This window comes from Rattus norvegicus, chromosome 6, assembly GCF_036323735.1.
Source record: "Rattus norvegicus strain BN/NHsdMcwi chromosome 6, GRCr8, whole genome shotgun sequence".
NCBI lineage: Eukaryota > Metazoa > Chordata > Mammalia > Rodentia > Muridae > Rattus > Rattus norvegicus.
Window position 1 is genome coordinate 111,324,180 of NC_086024.1, and position 16,479 is coordinate 111,340,658.

At 44.6% G+C, this 16,479-nt stretch overlaps 1 protein-coding gene across 18 annotated transcripts in view; it reads left to right on the plus strand.

Annotated features, from left to right (window-relative positions):
- The window catches only part of Ttll5 (tubulin tyrosine ligase like 5), a 217,845-nt gene that overhangs the window by 110,132 nt on the left and 91,234 nt on the right, over positions 1 to 16,479 (plus strand). For all 18 annotated transcript variants that reach the window (XM_039113313.2, XM_039113315.2, XM_063261755.1 and 15 more), the window contains one exon: positions 15,513 to 15,667. In XM_039113313.2, the coding sequence (XP_038969241.1) occupies positions 15,513 to 15,667 (155 nt within the window). The remainder of the gene's footprint in view (positions 1 to 15,512; positions 15,668 to 16,479) is intronic.

A 16,479-nucleotide genomic window follows, 5' to 3' on the forward strand; every position in this document is an offset into this window, starting at 1 on the left:
TTTCCTGTAATCCCAGGACCTGTGTACAAGTCTATCAACTCTTACATGTAAGACTCAGAATCTGCCGTTAGATGTCAGTCTTAACTTTGAGTGTCTCAGGAGTAGGGTACTTGTGTGATGTAGTACTTAGAGAGGTGCTGTGGAGTGTAAAACACCAAGGTGGAGCACCTAGAAAGGGTTGGATTAGCCAGCCCAAGGCTTGTGTCCTTTTCCCACTGACAGCTATATGACTTTGAACACTTCATTTCTCAACCTCTGAATATGTTCATTGCTGGGGGAAGCACAACTGGGTCATAAGCCTCTTTGCAAAGTCTAAATGTTGTGTACTTGGGAATATTTCAGCCCTTAAAGATTTAGGAATACAATGTTTCTAATATGATTTACTCTCAGTGGACACAGGGATTTATTTGTAATTTGAAAACTTCTGTTATTTTTTTCTTTTGCTTAATAAATAATAATGCGGGGCTGGAGAGATGGCTCAGCGGTTAAGAGCACTGACTGCTCTTCCAGAGGTCCTGAGTTCAAATCCCAGCAACCACATAGTGGCTCACAACCATCTGTAATGGGATCCGATGCCCTCTTCTGGTGTATCTGAAGACAGCGACGTTGTACTCACATATATGAAATAAATAAATAAAATTTTTAAAAAAAGAAAGAAAATAAATAAATAATAATGCATTGTAGTGGCTGTTAATATACACTCTGACATGTTTGTTCTCTAGCTGCTTTTCTTTTCTGTTCTGTTTAAAAGGAAAGTTGTTTCCATTTCTTAGATGGACTGGGTGCTAAATGCCTGTGGCTTCCTGCAGGGAAGTGGGCAGAGCTCCAGGAGTCTCTGAACTAGCACCTGGGCACTAACTGTTGCTGTCGGCGCAAGCAGCTTTGTGTCCGGACAGAAACCTCCTCAGGTACAAGGGTTTCTCTGACTTAATACAGCCCTCATCTTCAGATCCTGTTTTGTGTTTGTGCTTTCTTTTCTTTTTCTCATTTTTTTTGGTTGGCCAGTAGATAACTCCCCTTCATATGATTAATTCGGAGTTGGGTGGTCTTGGAGCACACCTTTAATCCCAGCACTCAGGAGGCAGAGGCAGAGGCAGGTGGATTTCCGAGTTTGAGGACAGCCAGGGCTACATGGAGAAAGCTTGTCTGGAATTACACACACCCCCCTCCTCCAAAAGATTAATTCTATATTTATGTTTTTGCTTTTTTATTATTATGGGTTATTTTATAGCATTATCTTAATTAATTCCTTTTCTGTGTGTTTTTTTATCTTTAGTTCTCTATTTCCTGAGTTGAATTTCTAATTTCATTTTAACCATTCTATATTAAAGCCTATGAATTTTCCTCTGAGCATTGCTTTAGTTATATTCCATAAACTATTTGTTTTGTAGCCAAGGAATTAATGGATTTTCATTGAACAGGGAAGGCAGATTTTAAATTATTTGTACTATATTGAAGGTTTGTACAAAATTAAATTGTAGAGATTTTTGAGAAAACATTTATCTTTATCTGAAATTTCAGCTACTTATCCTGTTAAAGTAGTCTAGAAAACTTTGTATTTTGTTGGGATTTTTTTTATTTAAAAATACAAAACAAAACACTTTATCCAAGCTCTTAAGAGCATTCCTGGCTTTGGTGGTAACCATTGATGATATGACGTCATGCTGACTGAGAAATGACTCCTGGTCTTATGAAATCGACAGCCACCCACACATGACCCTAATAGCCGGGAGCACCGCAAGCTGTTTCTTTGGAGAATAGCATAAGTGCCAAAGGGTCACTCAGCTTGTCAGTGGGACTAGAAAGATGGCCAAAGCAGCCTCTTTAGAGCATGCATTTTCATCTGCATCATAGAAAGGGCAGACTCAGCCCCCCCAGGGACCCTGGTGTGTGTGTCTTGGGGCAGCAAGTTGGGTGATGAGTTTACCTGGGGAGTCTGCACTGGGCACTGCAGCTGAAGCCAGAGGGGAAGCCCAAGCCCTTGGGCAGAGTGACTGGGTGCTCACATGGGTGACTACGTACCACTCACACACACGTGTTTGAACTGGGCTGCGCAGATAGCTGAGAAGAGAGGGAACTGGAGGATGAGCAGTGCCATACTAAGGAATGCTAAATTGGACAGAGGAGGTTCTTAAGCCCGCAACTGGATAAAAGGCTTTGAGGAACTTAGGATTTAATTAGGGCCTGCATTTTAAAGGAATTTATATAGTTAAAGACAGAAACTGATTTCCTGAATTCCCTTTTTATCATATTTGCTATGAGTCAGCTTTATTTACATCCTAGAACACATAAGAACAGACATTATCCACATATAAGCAGTGGACCCTCAGACAGGGTTTTGTACAGTATAAATAAAAGAGGCGTATACCTTCTCAGCACATGGTGATTCAGTGCATACCTTAGAAAACAAGCAGGTTGGATTAGAACTTTCCCTTTGTGTGTGAGAGGCTGGCCATCTTCTGGGATGGGATCTTTAGTGACTGCTGTGTACACTGCTGAAAGCTGTGTTAAGAAGCATCTATGCCCATAGAGGGAAGAGTTCTGGGGTGCTGGCGTAGGTGTGAGATCTCACTACCTCTGCCTCAGTCAGGGCTGCAAGGGAGAGCAGATCAGTGTAGACAGGGCTTTGTGGTTATTGCTGTTAGTGTACAGAAGAATGTGGTGAAGGAGCCCAGCCTGTGGTGAGGAGTGGGAGGCAGGGCATCAGAGGAGCACTGGCCCTCTCTGGCCGGCAAGTTTGAGATTTCAGGACCCAGCTATCATTAGGAGCAGCTCCAGCTCTCCCAGCCTGGGAATTTAATCAAAGGGATACCAGCAGACCACCCAGGCAGGGCCCTACCACGAACCCGTGTGCTGTGTCAGTCTGCTCCTCAGCCAGCCGTGCAGCAACGTGGCCAGGCCTCCTGAAATGTGCTGACAGACAGAAGAGGGAGGAGACGCTCTGAGCCCTAGAGACTTTTCATTTTGATGGGGAGTGGAACAGAAAGCCATTGGGTTTCTTTCATTTCATTACTCTTTACTCTGAGATTCTGAGGTCTAATGCTGTGGACAAATATATCAGGTACAAAGCATTTGCTTCACAGTACATTAGTTTTCCACTCCTCATCCACACACAGGAGTTCTTTATCACCCATCTCTTTCAGTAGCTACCAAAAGGTACACAGTGGACCTTGACTCAGTTCCACTTGGAGAGTGACATTGAGTCAGCGCTGACTCCTTGCACTGGGTGCCATTGTCCTCCCTGGACATTACAGGCAACATGACTTGGCTTCAGAAGCTTCCTTTTTGATTCTGAGCTTATCTGAACACACCAACTGCTGTGCACTTAGGCTCTGGTCTTGTGGCTGTTTACTGTTTCCTTCGACTCTCTAGTCTATGTCAGTAGAAAATGTACTTTTTGATACCATATATGTTACCTGTTCTTGTTTTTAGAAGGACAACAAGGTAAATTGGGAAAACATTAGTTCTGGATTCAGTGAGAACTGGGAAGTTACTGTCTAGCCTTGATTACCTCATCTTAAAAAAAAAAAAAGAAAGAGGGCCAATGGTGGAAGTCACCATCACTGCTGCAGGCACCATGCAGCTGGGGCAAAGGACCCAGAGTCCTGAGCTGGGTCTGCCCTGAAAACCCCTCCCTGAGGAGTAGCTTTCATGTACCAGAAGGTACCACAAAAACAAAACAAAACAAAACAAACAAACAAACAAACCTCCCAAAGGAGGGAAGTGGCCAGCAGTCGTGCCCTGCTGTGATGCCTGTAAGCCACAACAACCAGCATGGCACAGCGGTTCTGAGGGTTTGGTAGAGGCAGGCACACCTTGGCAGTAACCAGCAGCTCTCTAATTGGGCTTAAGACCTGCTTAACAAGAGGGAAGTCATACTGAACTGGAACTGGAAACCTAGCCAACTATAGGGCTAGTGAAGTCATGGATCTTGGAGTAGAACCTATAACTACCACTTTACTAAACCAGCATAATCCCTAACTACATTCTAAATATTTGTCCTTGTGCCACAGATAAGTGTAGTCCTTATTCCTCATCAACAGGCAGAGACCGTTACAGAAAACCACAGCCTATCCTAATGCAGAGTTGTGGAGCCCAGGCTCAACTGATAGATCTACAGCTCAGCTCCTACATCTAAAGCTTGGGGATCATTGCAGAAGAGGGCAAAGCTCAGGGTGTAAGAGCCAGAGAAAAAAGGTTTTCGTGTGGTTTTGTTGCATGGAAATGTCCTAAGATACACCCATGAATTCTTCCAATTTGGCTTCCTAAACATGGGCTGAACAAGGATGATTCCAATATACATGCTGATGTAGAAGGGGAACTCTCAGAAGCCCTCAACCCTACACCAGGAGCTAGAAGCAACCACGGGATGCTGTGGTAGTCTTGAGTGAAGAGTGTGAGGTGCCCTGGTTCTGTCCCTTCATGCCGTGGTTATCATCCAGTGAACCTTTCCTTAAGGTATAAATCCCCTATACACAGCTTTATGTGATACCTCTGAGTGTCCAGATATCCCACTGCCTGCTAGACATTTCCCCTTAATTATCTTGCCAGCAGCCACATATGTGAACATATCTCAGAAGCACGCAGGTAGACTCCGTGCAGTCTATCTGAAGGCTGTTAGTTGTCCTTCCTGTCATCTCTGCTATTAGTAGTGTTGACACCCCAGAAACCTGAGGGAGGAATCTGGCTTATCAGCATCTCTATTTCCGTTCTCGTGCACCAAGCTCCTGCCAAGTCTTGTTCGTTCCGACTCCAGTGTCTCCATTCCATGTCTTCTCTATTTCACTTGCATCAACTGTTCTGCTAAAGACCTTGCTTATCTTCCAAGTGGTCAGCTACAGCTACCTCTTAAACAACCTCCTGGCAGTGCCTCCTGCTTTTCCTCAGCTTTAAAGACCTCTTGTGTTAAATTCACATGTATGATCCTACTATTCTTTGATCAGAGAGACTATATGAAACCCAAACTAGTGAGGCTACCCATTATCTGACTGAAAGTCTGCCTATAGCATACTGGTCCCTCTGTCTCCATTGCAGCACACAGGATTTTGTGTAGCTCAGCTAGGATTTCTGCTAGTCTGTATGCCTAAGTTTATGCCGTCCTCCCAGGAGAAAAGGTTCCTAGTCACCACGTCTGATCTGTCCATCTGTCCAGGGGCTGCATGAATGCCACCTCACTCACTCACTGTTATGCTGATTCCCTCTTCATATTTTATGTCAACATAACTGTCTCTTTTAACAGACAGTAAGTACCTTAAATTTCAGTATCCTGTGATGCCTGGGACCTGACTGAACATGTACAGACCTTTTCCCATAGTCATTCTTCCCTAAACAACTAAGTATGATAAAGTTATAGCCTTTACGTCATATAAGTAGTCTATTGGTGGGGGGTTTTGTGAGAGGATATACGGAGGCTGTATTCAAATGTAATTTTGCATAAGAAACGTGATCATTTGTAGAGTTTTGTATCTTCAAGGGGCTGTACAATTAATACTTTAAGGATATCGAGGGACAACTTTATTTAATAAATGTGCTTTGCTCTTTATTAAATCATCATCGTCATCATCATACAGTGTTGGAGATTGAATGCAAGGTCATGCGATGCTACTCAACTGTTGATCCACAACCCTGGTCCTTCATTGTGCTCCATTCACTGTATTGTGAGATCCTTGAAGATTAAACCATGCACAGTATTTAAATCCACCCCCTCCCTACCCCAGTATTCCCTAAAGTCTGCATCCCGGACATAGTGGTTAGTAAATAGGTGAGGAGCACCTGCCACGACAGCCAGAAGTCTTCCTATTGTGTCCCTGCCTTTAGCCTTTCAGTAGCCACTCTTTAAAGCAGGTGGATGATAGTCATTTCGTCTCCTGCCTGTTTGACTGTAACCCACATAATGGCAGTTCTTTCTAACCCAGCACTTAGGGTGGACCTTGTACTTTCTAGCCCGTGTGCTTGCTAAAGGGAAAAGACTCTCTGTATGTTATTGGAATTTTGTATTCTCTTTAACACTAACACTTTTGCTCGTCCATTCTTTTTTATTGATTATTGCACACCAGCCCTGCATACCATAGCAGCCGACATGCATCACCTTCCTACTTTGCCTTGGGCAGTGTGTTCACAACACTTTGTGTGCATTATCTCTTCCATTCTAAGACCGAGGAAAGTGCTTTTTCCTATTTTTTTTTAAGCTCCTGATGATGGAGAAATAGCAGTTAGTAGGACAAGTGGCGCTGTTAAGGTCACACGCTGGTAAGTCACTGTCCCAGGACTCATCTCTTTGCTGTGCTTTATCTTAGTGGTCTCTGCCTCTTCATTTAGTCAGAATGTAGCTCTTTTCCTAGGCTGAAGTGGCTGAGCATCACATCCGCCTGCAGGTCTGCACCACGGCTGCAGAACTGTCGCTGTACCTTGCCAGAGCCTGAAGAGGCACCACAACACACATCTCTCCTCCCACGTGCAGGTTTTAAAACATACACCCTGTCAAGATGGTTGGCCACTTATTGAATTATTCCCTTATCAGATTATTTTGTGGGGGTCAGTGCTTTCTTTTTAGTGGAGAAGGAGAGAGAATCCAGTCTTGGTAATCCCTTGTCAATTCGTGTAAGTCTACCTATGGGCTATCAGTGGCCCCCACCAGCTTGCAAGAACACAATACATAAATTAGAAATACTACAAAGAGACTTGGCTATTTTCTCAGGTTGGCTTCCCAAGAATCTTGACCTGGAACTCTTACTATTATCTGGCACAATGTATAAGGGTGTTATGTAGCTGGTGAAGTTCAAGAGAGGGAGGCAGTTGCCAGGAATCTTCAGCACTAACACAGGAGTGCGTCAGAATTCCTTGCACTTCCCAGCCCCCTTTAGAATATGATTAACATTATGGCCCTTATCTCCTAGTGATTGGAATATAATTGTGGTTCATTTTATCAGCATACAGGAATTAAAAGGAATTTAAACTGCCTTACAGCATATGTTTATTGCTTATTGTAGCTAGTAGTTTAATGAATACCATGGAGTACCTCTGGAGCAGTGTTCAGTGTCTAACTGCTTAAGGGTGACTTGTCGTGTTTGATACTCTTTCCCAGTGTAAGCAGCTTGCAAGAAGTGAATGCCTGCCTCCACGTTTTCCTTGAGCTAGTCAGTAGCAGATGTGATATGTCCTGTTTGGAGATTACCGTTTGTTCTATAAATACACATGAAACAAGTTAGAGGGAACAGGCCACCACTTGCCCTACTCTAGACCTCTCAGATCTCCACAGCACTAAGCAGATCTGCCCATGTTCTGATGGGTCTGTCTATGTGAACACGAGAGCGAGAGCGAGAGCGAGAGCGAGAGCGAGAGAGAGAGAGAGAGAGAGAGAGAGAGAGAGAGAGAACGCGTGCCATTCTCCACTGGTGTGCTTCTGAGGGCAGCAGGAACGCAGCTCTAGACAAACCCACAATCCTTTCAGTCCATGTGATTCCTTTGAGAATCAAATGAAAGGTGTATCCTTCTCCTGAAGAAAAAAAAAGTGTACATAGAAAAACCCTTGTGTTCAGTTCCAGAGTGTTCATAGACATCCTACACAGACTCCCTCTCGGTGTCCATGGATACCAAGGAGGCTTGGCCTCCATGTTTAGAGCTCTTAAAAGCCTTGAGGTGGTATGTAGCCGTCTTTATGGATAATTTGATCCAAATTCAAATCTCTCACCATCATTGTTGCATTCATTCATGAATATTAAAATATGACTGCGTTCGACTGTCCTCTTCATAAAGGCAAGGGTTACTTTCATCTGCCTTCCTCCATGTTCAAAAGAATGGCAAACCCAAAGTAGGTTCCCTGTAAATATTTGTGTTCATTGATGAGAAGTTATTTTCTGCAGCACCCCTCTTGATCTTACTAGATGAGAAATGTAAGGTTTTGAGGGGCATGCATACAGTTGACTGGTGTTAGGAATACCACTCCTGCATGCTGTGCCACCGCTACTCATGGGTCAAGCTGTTACTAATGATGTTAAAATGATTGTCTATCTCCATCTTGATAAAGCATAAGATACATGAAGTGTGCAAACAGCCTGGTAAACCCGAGGTTAGTCACCGAGACTCACAAACGCTTTTCCAACCCTTTGCAGTCTCAGTGCAGGGGAAATCATGCAATATAGTCATTATGTAGAGAGGGAACAGAATTCTGTGTCAAAGCTGTTATTTCACACACTTGAGAGCTTTGCCTGAGCTTTGAGGCCAGGTATTCATCATCTGTAAAGTAATGTGAGGCACCAGCCAGAGCAGCACCCGGCTTTAATCCAGTTCCTGCTTGCTTTCTTTCCTCTAGCTCTAAAGCGCCCTCTCCCTTGTGGCCTATGCAGAAAGAGGTAATATGGGACCTTATAAGTTCTAGCCTTCTAGTGACATCTGCCACTCCACTACTCACTACTTTTTGGGAGGTTAGGTGGAAGTGAGAGTCTTTCTATTGTAATCCTGACTGTCCTAGAATTTGATATGTAGATCTAGCTGGCAGTTGGCCTCAACTTCAGAGAACCGCCTGCCTGCCTCTGCCTCCTGAGTACTGGTATTAAAGGTGTGTGCCATTCTTTCGTCTTTCTTTTTAAAAGGTAGGAACTCCATCTTGCCTCCCCCATCACTTTGGGAACGTGAACTCGGTTACACAGACTTTTGAAAGCTCTCTTTGTCAGATTTCAAACCCAGTTCCAAGGCCTGCCTCGGCGCAAGGGACATAACTACTGTAACTGTCTGTAACCACTAACTGTTTCAACTCATCCCAGGATACAGCTCTCCGTTTGCCTGCCCTCACCACAACCCTCACTCAGCTGGCCTGGGTGGGGCTCCCAGAAGGTTCCTGTTGTCTCTAGAGCCAGGGTAGATTCTTCCCAAGGTATTGTCTGTCTCCCATCACTTTGCCCTTCACCAAGCCAACATCTGCTTCTCAGACATTTCTTCCTGCTTCTCTGCTGTTCTCTGTGTTTCACCCCCTTCTCAGGCATCTATCTCATATGCCTTATTTGAATTTTCTTAGTGCCATGTTTTGGAGATCTCAAATACTATTTTATCTCGAGTTTTAGGTGGTCAGGTCCTATGTGGCTTGAAAGTGGGGCAGAAGCCACGTTTCTCTTTGTACCTTCCCATTCTCCCCCAGCCTTGGTTCACATAGATAATATGGGGATTCCGTTGAATTATATTCGAGTTATAAAGTTGTTTTGAGCATGCAGGACTGCGTGTAACTTCAGCCAAGGAAATGTAGTTAGGTCTGCCCCCCAGCAGTAAGAGCCTGTCTCTAAGTATCGGGGCTGTTTTCTGGGAACCCACGAGGGCAGTTCCGGGGTATTTTAATTATAGTGCTGGCATCTGCGCTACCTTTAGCAAACAGCGGTGACTAGCAGGACCACTGGCAGGCCAGCACCGGAAGTCAGCTGCCTGCTCTGTTTCTCCCATCCTCGTTCCAATCCATCACCCGTATTTATCCCTGCTGTAATTTAAACACCTGTCTAGGTGGAATGTGTGCGATGTGTCCTTACCCCACACACTCAGATATTTGCTCACCTGCCTTATTCGGAAGGCTGACTCTAAAATAAATAGTGCTTGGTACTAAACGGTGAAATTCACTGAGGTCACCGTGCAGTGGACATGAGACAGGGAATGGTATAGAACATCTGGGTTAGCTGCTGCAAGAGTGGGAGCTGCAGAGGAGGGAAGGAGCAAGGGAGAAACATCTGCCAGGCAGGCCCCAAGGCCAGATTTCCCATAGGCAATTGCTCCCTTAGCTAACCAGCCAGAAGAAGGCAGGGGTGGAGGCATATGTAATGAATGACCTGATGGGGTTTAGGTTTAAATACTGCTTTTTAATAACAGAAGTATAGCAAGTAGTCTTAGACTTTCTAAAGTTTGTTCTGAAATGTTTTGTAAGCATCTGGATCCTCAGCGTACTTTCAAAGTTTAAGCACCTAAACTCCAAGGAACTATGAACCCTGAATGTCCCTCCTGGAATTGTTTCCTCTTCTTCCTTGTCTCCTTGTTTTCTGTCTCACTTCCTCCAGGGTGTTTCTGCCATCTGTGGAAGGTTCCCTTAGCTTGTGAAGGAGAAGAAGCAGTGTGCTTTCCCCTCTCCCATTCTTGCCTTTTGGTGATTTTCAGACTTAGAAGGCAAGTCGACTATCTGTGGATTCTGTTAAATGTAGGCTTCAGTTTGCCGAGGCTGGACTGTGTTCTACATTGGGTCAGGTGTCCAGGAGTTCAGGCGCTGCTGCTCCACAGAATAAAGCTGTAAGAAGTGAGGTACAGAGGTGCAAATGCTGACACATGGTTGAAGTCACAAGATTGGGAAGCTTTGCCTTAGGAAGTCTAGGAATTGAATTTAAGAGCCACACTGAGTGATTATTTTACCTCTCAACCTCAGTTTCAGTTACTCTGTCTTTAAGAATAAATTAATTCACACAAGGCATGCTGAGCGCAGTGCCTACAAGGAGCTGTTGAATAAATTCAGCCATTGTTAGGTTCCTATGGTTCCATAGTCATTGCTGGATAGTGGGAGCTGAAAGGTGATACCATTGTACCTTTACTAGGGCATCCCAGACATGCACTTACAGATGCGCACGGCTCCTCTCAGACTGCTGCGCTAACTTTAGATAAAGGCGCACGAGACATGGCTCAGTGCTTAAAGCCCTGCTGGCTGTTGCAGAAGGCCTGAGCTCAGTTCCCAGCATCTACATGGTAGCTCATAACCATTTGTAACTCCAGTTCCAGGCAAGCCAGCACCTTCTTCTGACTTCCATGGCCACCTGATACACATGCATACATGCAGGCAAAACATTAAAACACATAAAATAAAATAGATCTTTAAAAAAATGAATGTCCATTAAAAATGGTTTTTAAATTGCTCTGTTTGTCCTCTAAATCCATTTGTGGCCAATGTCATGATTCTAAGCTTGACAGGTTTAGTAGCATGTATTCTAGTAGCATTTAGTAGCATGCATTAGCCCAGGGAAGCCAGCTGCCCAATGACTGTGACCTCTCCTTTAACAAAAAAACAAGTGTTACTACGGTTTTTACATACCATAAGCTAAGGCTGTCTTTAGCAATAAAAGAGTTGTTATGGCTCTATGTCTCATATACACAGTACCGTTTCTCACTTTCTCATCTAGTCAGAACTAGGGAAGTATAGGCAGGTGGAGAAGCAGATGCAATGTGATGACACCCATAATTATCTTCTCAACGCCCTGAGACCCCATCGACCTGTGGACTCACCAGTGCCAGGAGATTCGCCTTTCCCAGGGAAAGTAAGATAGAACTAGGGCCAAAAAAGGATGCTGGGGTCCACAGTAGCTCAGCGATTTCTTCTGCCCATTATAGAAAAGACCAAGAGGCTAGAAGAGGACCAGGATAGTTCGTGTGTTGTTGTTTACCCATTATACATATTTGTCTGTAGAGATAGTCAAGACTGAAGGGGAGTGCTGGCCAGTAAATTAGCCACTAGCTAGTTGCATTTTAAAATTAAAGTTTAAAATCTAGATTCTCAGCCACGTTTTAGTCATACGTGCCTCGTGGCTGCCCTGGTGGATTGTGCAGGTTATCAGTTGATCAGTGTTCTGATGACAGCACCAGGAAGTGTTTTGCTAAGTAGTGTTCTGAAGAGCAAAGCTAGAAAACAAGAGTGACCTGCAAATTTCCCCTTTTTCTTGTTTAAAACTGCATCACACCATTCCATTACAGTAAGGACTGGGTTGTTAGCATTCGGTGGAGCGGGGTTTGTTTGGGGAAGAGGTAAGGAGCAGGCGTGGGACTGCCGAGTATTCTCATCTCTGCCTTGACCATTGCTGACTCTCTAAGTAATCAACAGTGCTCCACTTCTGTGTATAAAGAAGTCACCGTGGCTGCCAATTCTTGGTTCATCTAGAAAATAAGGAATGGACATCAACTAAATTAAGAGCCAGCAGCTGCTCAGACTTGCTTGTGTGTTTCTGCCACCTTTTACTCTATTTTGGGACAAATTGAACTGACTGAGCTTGGTTTTTGTCTTATTTCTTAAATGTCCTCTGAGGAAAAGTAAAAGTGGGAAGTAAAGTTTAAAGAAAGATAGAAGAGCTAATGATGATATGTTTGATAATGTTTTAAAGTGTTTTCTAATAGTTTAGAGTGAACAGGATTGTTTTCCTACATCCAGGTTAGAAAATGGGTTTTGAAACCAAAGCCCAAGTTCCACAACTGTTGCATGGCTTTGGGTAAAGCCCTGTAGTAGACTCTCTGAGCCTGAGTTCTCTTCATTGTGAAACAGTGTCTTCCTCTATGAGTGATGGGTAAAGTGTAAGTGAACTGTCACATCCAGCGTGTCTGGTGCCACTCAGATGTTAAGCAATGCTGTCTAAGGAGAGCATGCCACATGCACTTGGAGTCCAACACGTCTCACCTTGGTCTTGACACCACTTAGATATATGGTGCTTGTGACCTGCTTAGGTCCTTCGGACTTCTGTCCTCTCTTTGGTAAGGTAGAGGGATAAGAGCATTCCCCGGGTTGGATGAGTGATGCGAAGATGGCATTCCAGGGCACACAGAGTTCTCGGTAGGTGGGTGTTTGCTGTGAGGGGATAACACTGGTGTTTGGATTAGGGGCTGAATTGGTCATCAAACCTGTCAAATCCATCCTCTCCTCCCCTCTGCATACACTTCTCTCCAGATTCTGCCCTTTGCGCTAAACATGGCAAACTCTGCACTTTTTAATCTATTGTTTAGCCACTATAAACTATTAAGCCCCCTTTATTATGATTTGGTACAACTTTTTTTTTTTTTTTTTTTTTTTTTTTTTTTTTTTTTTTTACTTATGTATGTCTGGCTATGTAGCTGCAGAGACCAGCAGAGGGCACTGGAGTCCCGAGCTGGAGTTACAGGTATTGTCTGCCACCAGACCATGGGTGTTAAGCACTGAGCCCTGGTCCTCTAGAGCAGCAGCAAGCTCTCTTAACCACCGAATCTGTGTTTCAGTACAACTCTCACATATCACAACGCCCTTTCTCACACTGTGGTATTTCCACAGCCTACAAGATCACGTTAAACTAATTTAAAATGCCTGGTGTTTAACAGAGCAGACAGGAGTGGAGTCTGTGTGGGTTAGGAATATATCCTTCAGTCCTGCTGGAGCCAGTGTCACTGTCTCAGAATCTAGCCCTTGCTACCTGTAGGGTATTGGAAGGAGTACTTCAAAGAGACTGGCATCCAGAGAAGAGGTGCGCCCCTAATTTTCACCATTCCCTTCTGTGTGCATTAGCCCACACCTTCCCTCTGACCCTGGTGCCTGCAGACAGCAGAGCAGGAGTAAAAAGTCATGGTTGGCTCCCAGGGCCCTTCTAAAACCTGGCCCACCCTAGAGAACAGAACCACAGTGCCCCATACACCAGCCTCACAGTCACCAGAGACTGCTCCCTACCTATGGAAAACAGCTTTCTGTCCAGAAGGTACAGCTTGGGCTGTTCTCCTACAAGCTCTATAACTAGGGAAGAGATACTGTGCTGTTGCTAGAGAGGACTTTATGTTTCCTGATTTCAGGTCATTTTAAGATTTAGAATTCTTCCCTATAAATAGTAAGGTTATTTAGGTCCCGTCAGTGTCGTATAGGAAAGCATTTCCCTTCCGTTTGCTTCTCTTGCCTGAAGGTCTGAGACACTGCTCTGGCAGTTTGCACACAGCAGTCCTGCACTCAGCACTGAGTCTTCTGCACCCCTGTTCTGAAGGACTTTCCTACATCCTCCCTTTCCTCTCACCCGCTGTCACTGACTTACACTGAACGCCTTCCCACTGCAGTGGGAACAGACAACTTTGAAAAAATGGTGTGGCTCCTTAAATACTAGAGAAATATGGAGAATACTCAGAAGCACAAGAAAGAAATGACACCACAGTGCTGAAGTAGATGCTATCTGTGTATTCTGGATCTTTCCTTTCCAGCTTTTGAGATGTTTATCCACACGTCTATTTTATGTTTAAGATTTACATTGTGATTTTTACTAGTTTTATTCCCCCTTGAGTTAACATCATGTTCGTAGTTCAGGTGGTTCTGGGGGAAGAGGTGAATGAATAAGCAATATTCTTTGATGTGAATAGAGCAGAATGTAAACCATCTTGTTAGCCATTTATACCTTCTCCTATTTCATGGTTAAAACAATGCTTACTTTTAAGTGCATTTTTAATGGATATTTTTAATTTACATTTCAAATGTTATTCCCTCTCCTGGTTTCCCATCAAAAGCCCCCTATCCCCTTCCACTCCCCTTCTATAAGAGTGTTCCCTCTCCCCAACTACCCCCCTTCCTGCCTCCCCACCCTGACATTCCCCTACACTGGGGGGGAGAGGGAGGTCCAGCCTTGGCAAGACCAAGGGCTTCTCCTCCCATTGGTGCCCAACAAGGCCATCCTCTGCTACACATGCAGCTGGAGCTATGGGTCTGCCCATGGGTACTCTTTGGGTAGTGGTTTAGTCTCTAGGAACTCTGGTTGGTTGATATTGTTCTTATGGGGTTGCAAGCCCCTTCAGCTCCTTCATTCCTTTCTCTAACTCTGCAACGGGGACCTGCGTGTTTTCTATAGTGTGTGGTATGAGCTGGACCCCGGCACTCCAGTCACTTGAACCCTAGTCCTCTGCTCCTCTGCTTATAACCCAAGGCCTCAGTGCAATCCTCACCCTTTGCTGCTGTGCAGACTGAGGACCAGGGCCCTCGCTGTACTCGTTACCAGACTCTGAATTTGCATGAGAAGTGGAGGATGGACTCATAGGTACAAAGGATGGTTCATCCTAGATTCTAACACATGTTAGCTGCTGTTGTAATGGTCACTGTCACTGTCCCCAGATGCATTCTTTGAATTGGTCTAGAAGTATACATCAGAGTGCGTGTATGGTGTTCTAAGTGGTGTACCTGAATAACTTTGGTAAATTAATTTCAGGAAGTACTGTCTCAGCTCGTGGTCATAGCATTAATCTGAGCCCCTGTGCTCTACCCCTTGCCACTGTTGGACACGTTTATTATATAACAGTATAACATAACGAGCTTGTCTTACCGTCTCTTTGTAATTTACACTTTTAATCATTCTCACAGATGGAAACAACTAGTTTTAAATGTTCAATGGCTGACCACAGTCCATCCCTGTGTAACTTATTTATGAAGGTTACTATCCATGTTAGTGGACTTTCTGTATAATTCTTATTGCTATTATTATTCCCGAGCACAGCTGGGTGAGCTTCAGAACCTCCGGTGAGGAAAGAAGGCTGTCTGGTTTGAACATTGCCTGACTCAGCCCAGCGCCATCCCGAGAATAGGGATAGAATGAGTGCTTGCTACACCTGACTCTCAGACTGCCCATGCCCCACCTCTGCTGTCCGTGCACAGAAGCCAGTCTCTGCTCTGTGCCTGTGTCCCAGCCACTGCTTTCAGCCCAGATGAGTCCGCACCACTCAGACTGTGGTTGCTCCCATATGTTTCTCATGATACTTTTCTAAAGCTCTGCGAAATCAAGTTCTCTCCATCTCCTCATTTCTAGGTGACAAACCTGAATTTGGCAAGCAATGTCATAAACAGAAGCAGTGCGTCAACCCCCCCTACCCTTCGACCTGTCATCAGTCCTAGTGTCCCGACGTGGTCTATGCAGTCAGACCTCCACACACCTGAGAACCACTCCAGCCCCCCTGGAAGCAGGTGAGTGAGTGAAGGGCCCCGGGCTAGCATTTGGGGTACACAGGACTGACCTGCCTGCACTGTGTCCTGAGTGTGATGGTGCCACAGAGAGCTCTGAGTGGAATCTAGCAAACAGCTATCTTCTGCCTGCCTGTACACTTCCTCTAGCACTGAGCCCAAGGCCTAGTTGAATTTGTAAAGTTGTTTCATAAGGAGGAAATTCCTGATATTTAGGAGAGTCACTGTGGTAGATGTCTGAGTTTGAGCTTTGTGCTTGCCTCCGGTTCTGTTTTTAAACGAGTACTGCATTGTGCTTTGGGTACTTTGGACTCTGCTTTGGAAGGGCATTTGTTTCTTACATTTTCAAAACCAGTTTACATAATTAAGTGCCTACAGCTTCCTCTAATAGCATTGATTTGAGGAGTAGGAAGGTATTTCCTTTATGTACTTGAAAAAAATGGTAGAGGTTAAGATCCAAATGATTCTGTATATAAAGCAAGGTCTGAATTGAGAAAGAAAGCACTATGTTGAATAATGTTCTCTTTCTATATTTTTTAACAATCCCTGTGTGGGGGAAAATTTAAAAAACAACAACAAAATAAAGGACATGTTCTTTTTTTTCGTCTTCTGGAGGCAGTGCTTAGAGAGGCCTGAGAGTGATCGGTCCAGCGTCTGACCTAGGCTTTCCTACAGGACTGCCTCTAACAAATCTAGGCTGTCTCTCTCGAACCCCTGCCAACAGGACTGCTTACCTTTACCAAGAAGGAGGGGAAAGCACCTAAATCTGCATGTGGTGTGTCCAGGCAGACTGCGAGGGGTCCGTGCTGTGAGAC